The 12996-nt window shown below is 43.1% G+C and overlaps 1 protein-coding gene across 7 annotated transcripts in view; it reads right to left on the bottom strand.

Annotated features, from left to right (window-relative positions):
* The window catches only part of LOC129822169 (protein turtle homolog B-like), a 77092-nt gene that overhangs the window by 15119 nt on the left and 48977 nt on the right, over nucleotides 1-12996 (bottom strand). For all 7 annotated transcript variants that reach the window (XM_055880208.1, XM_055880207.1, XM_055880203.1 and 4 more), the window contains 7 exons: nucleotides 12545-12690; nucleotides 8749-8891; nucleotides 8325-8465; nucleotides 8083-8202; nucleotides 7662-7812; nucleotides 5919-6042; nucleotides 1547-1722 (listed from right to left, as the gene is read on the bottom strand). In XM_055880208.1, the coding sequence (XP_055736183.1) occupies nucleotides 1547-1722; nucleotides 5919-6042; nucleotides 7662-7812; nucleotides 8083-8202; nucleotides 8325-8465; nucleotides 8749-8891; nucleotides 12545-12690 (1001 nt within the window). The remainder of the gene's footprint in view (nucleotides 1-1546; nucleotides 1723-5918; nucleotides 6043-7661; nucleotides 7813-8082; nucleotides 8203-8324; nucleotides 8466-8748; nucleotides 8892-12544; nucleotides 12691-12996) is intronic.

The raw sequence follows: 12996 nt of genomic DNA, 5'->3' as shown, positions 1-12996 counted from the left end.
GGCTCTTGGTCACCTTCCTGACCAAGGCCCTTCTCCCCCGATTGCTCAGTATGGCCGGGCGTACAGCTCTTGGAAGAGTCTTGGTGGTTCCAAACTTCTTCCATTTAAGAATGATGGAGGCCACTGTGTTCTTGGGGATTTTCAATGCAGCAGAAATCTTTACGTACCCTTCCCTAAATCTGTGCCTCGACACAATCCTGTCTCAGAGCTCTACAGACAATTCCTTCGACCTCATGGCTTGGTTAAGAGAATCGTTCACATACATTGGCACATTATAAGGTCCGATGATAGTATCGGTAATGTGTTTTCGGACCTTCCCTTGGTCGTATTCTCGCAGGGCAGAAATCTCAGAGATCAATTGGTAAACTCTGATTTACTGATTTACCACCCCAAGATATCCCTCCTGCACAATGTCTATTTGTGCCCCTACTGGATGGAAACTACAAGTGTAATGGATGTGCTTAATGCAATGGCACTTACAAATGTAGATCCTTCAAACACCCCCAAACAGGGAAACAGATACCAATCAAAGGTGTTATCATGTGCTCCACTAAGGCAGTTATTTATCTCATAACTTGTCCTTGTGGTAAAAAATGATGTGGGTAAAACAAAGCGCGAATTAAAAGTACGAACCTCGGAGCATCGTAGCACCATTAGGTGCAAAAACTCGACTTACCCAGTTGCGGCCCACTTTTTGGAAACAAACCACTCGATTTTGTCTCTACGTTATATTAGCATCGAACATGCCACCCTCTCTAGGAGAGGGAGGGTGACATGTTCGATTTATTGTTAAATGTATTGTTAAAACGAGAGGCTGCCTGGATTTCTAATTTAAAGAGCCTTGCTCCCTTCGGTCTCAACGTAGACTTTGATCTGAAGCCATTCTTGTGATTATTGTGATTTTGCTTTTGTAAATGTTTGTAGGCTTTTTTTTGTATCTATGATCGTTTTTTTTTTTGTATCTATGATCGTACGTTATCCATTTATGTTTTTTGTATGCTATTTTAATATATGAGAATTAACCAATGATATCAGGCCACACCCGGCCATGATTACAGACACATGTGTCTTTTAACACTATATAAATGAGTCACCCCGCAGTGTTTGTCATTATACCCTGATGAAGACAGCTTGTCTGTCGAAACGTTGGACATTACATTTTTGCATCTGAGCTCCTAGAGTGTGCGGCTCTCCTGTATTGTTTTAATAGTTTTTTGCTCTGACATGCACTGTCAACTGTCAGACTTTATATAGACAGGTGTGTGCCTTTCCAAATCATGTCCAATCAATTGAATTTACCATAGGTGGACTCCAATCAAGTTTATAAATTTGCAAACATTTATTAAAACCTGTTTTCACTTTGTCATTATGGGGTATTGTGTGTAGATTGCTGAGAAAAAATATATATTAATCTATTTTAGAATAAGGCTGTAACGTAGCAAAATGTGGAAAAAATCAAGGGGTCTGAATACGGCACTGTATCTATAGGATAGGCAAACAGTATCAGTCTAGTGTAGGCAGCTGTTCTGGTGCTGGTGCCACTTACCTACTGTGTTAACAGTCACGACCTCGCTGAAAGGGCCTGTGCCCAGCTTGTTCTGTGCCAGGACGCTGAACTGGTATTCTGTCCTGGGCTCCAGCCCCGGCACCACCAACCACGTCTGAGACCCCGACACCGGCATGGAGTGCCAGTCATGGGGGCCAAAATTCTCCTTTTTCAACCTTGGGGGACAGAAACACAGAGAGCTATCAATACTAACTAACCTGCACCCGACTATAAGGTCAATGGGCCCTTCTGGTAACACTCAGAGCGCCAGTCTTATGTAGTGTGCCTCTGTCAAACTACACAGGCAATGGGTCACAGTGTTACTAGGCTATGTTTTACTCTATTTAATGTCCTCCTCACAGTCATCATATCTGTAATCTTAACTAAAGGTAATTAGATCCCTTTGACTCATACATTTATGAGTAACAGCTCTCTGTACAAAGTAATTCATTATTTTAGTACACAAGAGATGCCTCCACTCATATGCAATGTTTCTCAAAGCACATGGTTTAATATTACAGTCAACACATTTCCATTAAGTGCCATCAGGCCATGACAGAGAGATGGATGAGAATGGCTGTTAATATTAAACTGCCAAAAGCACCACTTCTATCAGATGATTAATTCACACACAGCCCCCATTCAACACAGAATGGCTTTATGACTGCAGACATGTACATAAAATGATAATGGTGATTTTATGGCACCTCGTGGATGTTGCCTAATAGAATGTTTCTGCAATGTCTTTCCATTACATCCCATGACACCTTTAATAAACAAACACATGAATTATGCATCTTCGGTGATTTATTGTATGCTCTTCTCTTCAACGATGCAAATACTGTAAATACATATACTGAATAACTGAGAGTAACATTACTGGAGTACTGAGTAATAAATCATTAGCATTGTGCATTGTAAAACTTGCCTGTTGAAGATAATATGTTTCCCCCTGGATACTGTAGCAGTATTTCATGTAATTCAATTATCAATAGGTTTTCTTCTTGACAACAAATCAGATCCCTACTAGGGCGGTCATGAAATTTTGGCAGCCGGTGATTGTCAAGCAAATAACTGGCGGTCTCATGTTAATTAACATAAACCTATTCAGCATCTCCTGGCTTTCACACATAGGCTACAAGCCACTGATGCAGACATCTACATTTTAAAAAGCCTAATAAATGCATTTATTATAGCCTACACCATCACATTAATCCATTATCAATTTTAGACAGGTCTAAAGAAACATGATATGAAGAAACATGATATGAAGAAACAGAATAACATACTCTGAGTTGTCCTTATGTTAGGTGCTGATCTGGCTATGCCATTTGGCTGTGGGCTTCACTAGTTCATTTAGCAGACAAGATTTGCTTAGAATTCCATGGCATTATTTTATATAATTTTATAGTATGAAGAACACAATTGAACAAAGCTGAATAAAATAGAAAGGATATTTTCTCTAAATTATTTGAGGGAGTGCGCACATGCGGCTATTCTGTGTTGGGCGGTTAACAAAGAAACAGGTTCTCCTATGTGCTTAATTTAGAGTTATTTATGAAACTTTAGTTGTAATACAAAGGTTGGTCTATATGTTTAGATTTTTAATACATTCTGAGGCTGCATGATGCGTCTCTAATGATGATGTGAAAAAAATCGCATGAAAGACATGATCTCTGCTTTGTTTTTTGCGCAGGCTCCACAAACTTCATCAGTCTCTCATTCACAATTTGACAAGCACCCGGTAATGCCTAGAATTTCCCGGGGGCATCCCCTTTGTGTGGCCGTAATGCCCCCTAAAAATATCCATGCCTATTGCGGCCAGTGGCCGTTGTGCCCTTGGGCTGAATATAATCGTTCTAATTCCCTTCTCCTGGCTGCGTGCTCCGAAGCACCTCTCACTCACATGGCTCACTCAGATATCTAAATTCTTATTAGCGAATGCCCGTCGCGTGATCGGGTCCCTCACAGCATCTCGGGTTCTTCTCACAGGCTATAAGTGAAGACAGATACAGTACATTGGGGACACAACTGCGCGCGTCCTTATCAAATCCCGAGGTGCATACTGAAGATGTTGGAAGAACTGTCCACATTTACTTTCTGTCAGCCAACAAGATGAGTAGGCCTAACGAACAGCAAAAGCACTAGCTTATGTCAATCTACTATCTCCCATAGTACAAAAATGTACCTATTCTGTTGGTCAACTTGTCCTTCTGTGCAATAAATCATTCCAAACATACTCTGAGACAGTTGTGGGATGCGATAGATCCCAAATTAATACAAACACTAGCATCAAAAACACTTTTACAAGCATCTGCAACAGATCAGAGCGTTTAGCTTAAAATGTTGATAAACTATTAGGCTATTTCTTCACATTATAAGTGCAGCAATGCACACATGGGCAGTATAAGTGTGAAAACACCATTTTCAAAAGTGACCACAAAAGCGATTATGCATGTAATGCTTTATTATAAAGGTCAATATTCATGGTGAAAATTATATTCCCAAACTTGACACACGCGCCGCCTATGTATGCCAGTTAGGCTTTACACCGGTTGTAAAGAGGATTAATGTTCTTCATTTTAAGAAGTTATTTGGCTACTTTAGTTGTGATACAAACCTAGGCTACATGAGGTGTGTGACTATGATTTGAAAAAGTCACACAAAAAAAGGCATGTGCTGTTTCTTACCTTAGACTAGCTGAGCATCATTCACAAGTGATCATATATAATTCACAAGTGATTGTGTAATAGTGGCTAATATTGTCACCCATCAGACTATTCTTGATTTAATCTTGTCTTTACATATACTAAATAATATATGTGTGAAATTTATTTTGATTTAGAATGGACCATTGTCATGCACCTGTCTTGAAACAGGGGCAGGGGAAAGACATGTCATCTATGCACTTAAATAGCGAACGGAGGGCGCTATTCCTGTGGTTCATTTTCATGCCAGCCAGGTAGGCTGTACTCCTGTTGTAAAGAGAAGCAATGTGCTTAATATTAGGAAAGTTGAGAAATAAATATAGTAGGCTTAGCCTATAGAAAGCTGATGGGATCCTATTTTTAATAGAGGCCATCAAAAATCTGTTGTCTCACGTAATTGCATATGCTATAGAAATGTTGCGCAACACGAGTTCATGTTCTTTCATGAAGTGTTTGATTAGAATTTTGAATACATTTGCATTGATGTCAGAGTGATTAGAGGGACAATAGAGTGCCGAGTACCAGGCAGTTAGCAAGTTTGGTATGTTTCTAAGGACCATCAGCAGCATCAGAGCTTGGAGAAGCCTAGTTACCGTGACTAAACGGTCCCGTGGAATTATAATTATTATTTATTTATTTATTTTACCCCATTTTCTCCCAATTTTCGTGATAACCAATTGGCAGTTACAGTTTTGTCCCATCGCTGCAACTCCCATATGTGTAACGCTCGTCGTGGGTGGAAGAAGAGGAGGACCAATGCGCAGCGTGGTAAGTGTCCATATTGTTTTAATAAGAATACTGAACACTGAACAAAAACAATAAAACGACAAACGAATAGTCCTGTACGGTGAAGCAAAACACAGAACAGAAAATAATCAACCACAAAACACAATGAAAAACAGGCTACCTAAATATGGCTCCCAATCAGAGACAACGACTGACACCTGCCTCTGATTGAGAACCATACTAGGCCAAACACATAGAAAATTACCTACAGAACAAAACATAGACAAACAACATAGAATGCCCACCCCAATTCACGCCCTGACCAAACTAAAATAAAGACATAACAAAGGAACTAAGGTCAGAACGTGACAATATGGACTCGGGAGAGGCAAAGGTCGAAAGCCGTGCGTCCTCCGAAACACAACCCTGCCAAGCCGCACTGCTTCTTAACACACTGCTCACTTAACCCGAAAGTCAGCCGCACCAATGTGTCGGAGGAAACACCGTACACCTGGCGACCGAAGTCAGCGTGCATGCGCCAGGCCTGCTACAAGGAGTCACTAGTGCGCGATGGGACAAGGACATTCCGGCCGGCCAAACCCTCCCTTAACCCGGACGACGCTGGGCCAATTGTGTGCCGCCTCATGGGTCTCCTGGTCGCGGCTGGTCGCGGCTTGGGATCAAACCAGGGGTCTGTAGTGACGCCTATAGCACTGCAATGCAGTGCTTTATACCGTTGCGCTTTGTGGAATTTGAATGCGGTCATGACTCGTGATTTTCGGGGGGGCAGTAATACGGTCACATTAAGAGCCCTAAACCCTACATATCTATTGCTGATCAATCCCGAAAGTCTCTGTCCCCCCACCTCTATTAGGGGAATCAGCTGTAATCTGAGTATAAGATGTGATAGTAGACTAGAGCATGCTGGGAGTACTCACACTGGGCCATACCACACTGAGAATGTCTGCTCAAAGCCTCCGTCGTAACCCGGCTCCCAGGACACATTGGCCGAGGTCACCGAGGGCAACACACGAATGTTGCCTGGAGCATGTGGGCTGGTGCCTGAGGGTCAGAGAAAAGAGATCGTCATATTTAATACCACAGCCATCTACAGTATACCTCTCTATATCTCTCTACTATATATTGCTCTGGCCCACACTAAAGAGTGATAGAGCAATCTGTTAGGTCTATGTGTACAGTATGGTGAAGGTTAGGATCACCATTCTACAATCCTTCAATAACCACAGTTTGTGTCAGGTGTGTTATTCCCATAACAGATGTTTTCTCAATGTATAAAAAGCCATCTCACTCAGAATCACTATCATTGTCCAAAAATGTGTCCTATTAAGTCAAATAATGTACATTGTGCTGTCATTACCATTCACAGTTCTCTACAGTATACAACTGCCTACAATGGCTGTGAATGGCCTATTTAAATGGCTAATTAATGTAATGTCAGGTGCTGTAATGTCAAGTGTTGTTGACCAATGGTGAAGTGAAGGGGAGTGAAGGTCTATGGCTTGGCCAGACCATCACCATCCCAGCCCCCAGCTGTGTGGCTAAGACCCAGCACCTTTCACTGGTATTAAAAGGAGACCTGCTGTCCTAACCACTATGGTCAGAAACGTCAAATCTGTCCACTCCATACTCAGCACCTCTGACATGTCACCTGTCACTCCAGTGAGGGGACACTTGGGCAGGTGCCAGCTAGGGTGTATGACTGTGAGAGTCCTGAGAAATGCTTGTTACTCATATTTACTGTAAACACGCACAAGCAAGTCCCTTGTCTAAGCAGTACTTCAGTATACATACAGTACAGCTGGGACTAGGGTCATCATGAATGCCTAAGCAGTACTTCAGTATACATACAGTACAGCTGGGACTAGGGTCATCATGAATGTCTAAGCAGTACTTCAGTATACATACAGTACAGCTGGGACTAGGGTCATCATGAATGCCTAAGCAGTACTTCAGTATACATACAGTACAGCTGGGACTAGGGTCATCATGAATGTCTAAGCAGTACTTCAGTATACATACAGTACAGCTGGGACTAGGGTCATCATGAATGTCTAAGCAGTACTTCAGTATACATACAGTACAGCTGGGACTAGGGTCATCATGAATGTCTAAGCAGTACTTCAGTATACATACAGTACAGCTGGGACTAGGGTCATCATGAATGCCTAAGCAGTACTTCAGTATACATACAGTACAGCTGGGACTAGGGTCATCATGAATGTCTAAGCAGTACTTCAGTATACATACAGTACAGCTGGGACTAGGTCATCATGAATGTCTAAGCAGTACTTCAGTATACATACAGTACAGCTGGGACTAGGGTCATCATGAATGCCTAAGCAGTACTTCAGTATACATACAGTACAGTTGGGACTAGGGTCATCATGAATGCCTAAGCAGTACTTCAGTATACATACAGTACAGCTGGGACTAGGGTCATCATGAATGCCTAAGCAGTACTTCAGTATACATACAGTACAGTTGGGACTATCATGAATGGAAACAGAGAGCTGCAGGGTTGCTGTCAAATCCACTACAATTCAGATTACCTGAAATTCTGAACCCTGAAGAGCTGAGAAAACACAGGGGTACGGTACCTATGACTAGGATCATCAGACACACATGGGGACAGAGGGTTATGAGGTCACAGAGGACAGTACCGATGACGAGGAGGCGCGTGCTGGCAGTGATGCTGGTGACCACATTGGTGGCCACACACTCCCATTCCCCATGATCCTCCTTGCTGAGGGACAGGAACTGTAAGCTGCCACTTGGGAGGATGTTGTGCTTACTCTTGCTGGGCTTCCCCACCTTGAACACACACACACACAAACACACACACACACACACACACACACACACACACACACACACACACACACACACACACACACACACACACACACACACACACACACACACACACACACACACACACACACACACACACACACACACACACACACACACACACAGACAGTTCACTGGGACTAGTCTGTCATATTACAAAAGAAGTTAGAATATTAGAATATTCCATGTTTCTCTACCCAGACTATTCCCAGCTGTAGCGTGGTTTCATACCTTCCTCCAGGTGATGGTTGGTATCTCAGGGTCTCCCGAGGCAGCACAGGGGATGACCAGCTCTCTACCAGCCTCTTGGCGGTACTCCCCACCAGGCCTCACGTTAAAGTAGGGGGGATCCTGTGGACCGGGCCAACACACACACAATGTCACAGACCAAGTCTCACAACAAGTCTCACCAAAAGGGGGAGAGAAGACTACACATATCACATTTGGTCAGAGGTTTCTTCCAGTACCAGTACCTTTAGCACCAGAGTGGCCGGGTCAGACTGGCCCATTGTACCCAGGGTGTTGTAAGGCATACAAGTGTAGGTGCCAAGGGAGTCTTCTGTGGCCTCCGCCACCCGGATACTCCCATCCGGTGCCTGGCTCCATCCGGGGTACTGGGACAGCAGAGAGGAGCTACACTCAACATCACATGGATGCAATATTCTCTACAGCATGTCAAGGCCTGTATTCAAAACGTGTTAAAGAAGGAGTGCTGATCTAGGATCAGGTCCTCCGTGTCCATATAATCGTATTCAGTAGGGTGGAAAACCTAAAAGGGATCCTAGATCAGCAATCGTAATCTGGTATGCTTTTTGAACAGCTGTTATGGTGAATGAGGTGTAATCAGCATCAGTCCAGACAGACAGAGGCCCCCACGGATGGCAGACTGAGACTGACCTTCTCCACTCTGAGAGGGTAGCCATCTTTCTCCCACTTCACTGATATCACCGGCGGGTTGGCGTCCGCCGGGCAGCGGATGACCCCTGGAAGTTTCCGTGGAACGTATATGATGGAGGGCATGTTGAGCACACGGGCAGGGTCTGAGGGTCAGAGATTAGAGGTCAGAGATGACAGAGCACAAGATGGTTTCAGTGAAAATAGTTTCAGTGATGGTTTCAGTGAAAATAGACTGGAGCATAAGTCTGAAACTGTTAAATCACAATTTCACTTCTCCTATAATAAGTTGGTCGGTATTGAAACCATTGATTTTTTTAAATTTTATAATCAAATCAAACTTTATTTGTCACGAGCAGAATAAAACAAGTGTAGACCTTACCGTGAAATGCTTACTTCCAAGCCTTTAACCAACAGTGCAGTTCAAGAAGAGTTAAGAACATTTTTACCAAATAAACTAAAGTAAAAAATAATAAAAAGTAACAAAAATAAAATAACGAGGCTATATACAGGGGGTACCGGTACCGAGTCAATGTGCGGGGTTAGTCGAGGTAATTTGTACATGTAGGTAGGGGTGTAGTGACTATGCATAGATAATAAACAGCGAGTCCCAGCAGTGTACATGTAGGTAGGGGTGAAGTGACTATGTATAGATAATAAACAGCGAGTCCCAGCAGTGTACATGTAGGTAGGGGTGAAGTGACTATGCATAGATAATAAACAGCGAGTCCCAGCAGTGTACATGTAGGTAGGGGTGAAGTGACTATGCATAGATAATAAACAGCGAGTCCCAGCAGTGTACATGTAGGTAGGGGTGAAGTGACTATGCATAGATAATAAACAGCAAGTAGCAGCAGTGTACATGTAGGTAGGGGTGAAGTGACTATGTATAGATAATAAACAGAGAGTAGCAGCAGTGTACATGTAGGTAGGGGTGAAGTGACTATGCATAGATAATAAACAGCGAGTCCCAGCAGTGTACATGTTGGTAGGGGTGAAGTGACTATGCATAGATAATAAACAGCGAGTAGCAGCAGTGTACATGTAGGTAGGGGTGAAGTGACTATGCATAGATAATAAACAGCGAGTAGCAGCAGTGTACATGTAGGTAGGGGTGAAGTGACTATGCATAGATAATAAACAGCGAGTCCCAGCAGTGTACATGTTGGTAGGGGTGAAGTGACTATGCATAGATAATAAACAGCGAGTAGCAGCAGTGTACATGTAGGTAGGGGTGAAGTGACTATGTATAGATAATAAACAGAGAGTAGCAGCAGTGTACATGTAGGTAGGGGTGAAGTGACTATGCATAGATAATAAACAGCGAGCAGCAGCAGTGTACATGTAGGTAGGGGTGAAGTGACTATGCATAGATAATAAACAGCGAGTAGCAGCAGTGTACATGTAGGTAGGGGTGAAGTGACTATGCATAGATAATAAACAGAGAGTAGCAGCAGTGTACATGTAGGTAGGGGTGAAGTGACTATGCATAGATAATAAACAGCGAGTAGCAGCAGTGTACATGTAGGTAGGGGTGAAGTGACTATGCATAGATAATAAACAGCGAGTAGCAGCAGTGTACATGTAGGTAGGGGTGAAGTGACTATGTATAGATAATAAACAGCAAGTAGCAGCATTGTACATGTAGGTAGGGGTGAAGTGACTATGTATAGATAATAAACAGAGAGTAGCAGCAGTGTACATGTAGGTAGGGGTGAAGTGACTATGCATAGATAATAAACAGTGAGTAGCAGCAGTGTACATGTAGGTAGGGGTAAAGTGACTATGTATAGATAATAAACAGACAGTAACAGCAGTGTACATGTAGGTAGGGGTGAAGTGACTATGCATAGATAATAAACAGCGAGTAGCAGCAGTGTACATGTAGGTAGGGGTAAAGTGACTATGTATAGATAATAAACAGAGAGTAGCAGCAGTGTACATGTAGGTAGGGGTGAAGTGACTATGCATAGATAATAACCAGCGAGTAGCAGCAGTGTACATGTAGGTAGGGGTGTAGTGACTATGCATAGATAATAAACAGCGAGTAGCAGCAGTGTACATGTAGGTAGGGGTGAAGTGACTATGTATAGATAATAAACAGTGAGTAGCAGCAGTGTACATGTAGGTAGGGGTGAAGTGACTATGCATAGATAATAAACAGCGAATCCCAGCAGTGTACATGTAGGTAGGGGTGAAGTGACTATGCATAGATAATAAACAGAGAGTAGCAGCAGTGTACATGTAGGTAGGGGTGAAGTGAATATGCATAGATAATAAACAGAGAGTAGCAGCAGTGTACATGTAGGTAGGGGTGAAGTGACTATGCATAGATAATAAACAGAGAGTAGCAGCAGTGTACATGTAGGTAGGGGTGAAGTGAATATGCATAGATAATAAACAGAGAGTAGCAGCAGTGTACATGTAGGTAGGGGTGAAGTGACTATGCATAGATAATAAACAGAGAGTAGCAGCAGTGTACATGTAGGTAGGGGTGAAGTGAATATGCATAGATAATAAACAGAGAGTAGCAGCAGTGTACATGTAGGTAGGGGTGAAGTGAATATGCATAGATAATAAACAGAGAGTAGCAGCAGTGTACATGTAGGTAGGGGTGAAGTGACTATGCATAGATAATAAACAGCGAGTCCCAGCAGTGTACATGTAGGTAGGGGTAAAGTGACTATGTATCGATAATAAACAGCGAGTAGCAGCAGTGTACATGTAGGTAGGGGTGAAGTGACTATGTATAGATAATAAACAGAGAGTAGCAGCAGTGTACATGTAGGTAGGGGTGAAGTGACTATGTATAGATAATAAACAGAGAGTAGCAGCAGTGTACATGTAGGTAGGGGTGAAGTGACTATGCATAGATAATAAACAGAGAGTAGCAGCAGTGTACAAAACAAATGGAGTGGGGGCTGTTCCACTGGATATCTTAAGGTGAATGCACCAATTTGTAAGTCGCTCTGGATAAGAGCGTCTGCTAAATTACTTAAATGTAATGTAAATGTAAATAGTCTGGTGGCTATTTGATTAATTGTTCAGCAGTCTTATGGCTTGGGAGTAGAAGCTGATGACCCTCTCTCTCTCTCTCTCTCTCTCTCTCTCTCTCTCTCTCTCTCTCTCTCTCTCTCTCTCTCTCTCTCTCTCTCTCTCTCTCTCTCTCTCTCTCTCTCTCTCTCTCTCTCTCTCTCTCTCTCTCTCTCTCTCTCTCTCTCTCTCTCTCTCTCTCTCAACACATAGATCAATGACCAGCGACTTCAGAGGGAATTAGCATAGTAACAAACATGCTTAGACTGATGATTAAAAAAAACGTCTGGCCTTGTGGCATTTCCCTTCCACATATAGTAGCAGATGAACTAAAAGGTCACCGTTTCAATTCAGTCCGGCACACTGAGAAGACCAGGACTTTTTCTCTAAGGGGAGAACGACAGACTGAGCAGCATGCTATGGGGTGAGACTAGCAGACAGTCTCTGTCACTGTCTAGCAATGAAAGATAATCAACACTTCAAAGACTGGAATCATAGACAGGAAAAAATGCTAAGAATATGGTGATGAGAGAGGCCCTGCCAAGATGATGAGCAGTAGGACTATCTGAAATTCAGCCATGGGTGGAAAAGTTTCAGCAGGGTGATATATATGGTACTGCATCACCAGTGACAATACTGTACAGCAGCAGTGTTCTGGCTGCCACTATGCAGGCTGTGATACTGTTGTTTCTCCTCCTGTTCCAATACAGCCAGCCTCGTCTGCCCCTCCCCCTATCCCTCCCTCCATCGCCATGGTAACACTCACACTGAACAGAGAGGTGTGCTGATGCTGACGGTGGAGTTCCAAGGCTATTGCTTGGGCTGCAGGTGTATTTCCCAGCATCCTCTGGTTTCACCCGGAAGATGTGGAGGGTTCCGTCAATGAGGATGCGGACTCGGTTTTTCAGGTCACTGCCGAGAGGAAGCAGACAGTTATCGAACATGCCATAGCATAGACACACTCCCACACTGGGGGCTGCATTAATGCAATTACACAAGTCTGCCATGAGAGGGGAGCATTTGGTCAAATGCTGAAAAGGTTCCAAAAGATGGAGGAGTTCTATGTCAAATAAATCCCCTAATTTTCACAATCACCTGATGTTGCAGCCCTCGTGTTTTCTCTTTCACTACCACTTTAAATGAATTACCCTCATGAAGAGTACACTGGCAGATATTCTATTCCCGCTGTGTTCAAACAAAGAACAAACCCACTGCACA

The sequence above is a fragment of the Salvelinus fontinalis genome, chromosome 24, assembly GCF_029448725.1.
Source record: "Salvelinus fontinalis isolate EN_2023a chromosome 24, ASM2944872v1, whole genome shotgun sequence".
NCBI classification, from domain to species: Eukaryota; Metazoa; Chordata; class Actinopteri; order Salmoniformes; family Salmonidae; genus Salvelinus; species Salvelinus fontinalis.
Note: the sequence above shows the minus strand (reverse complement) of the source record. Positions and strands in the feature narration are given on the sequence as shown.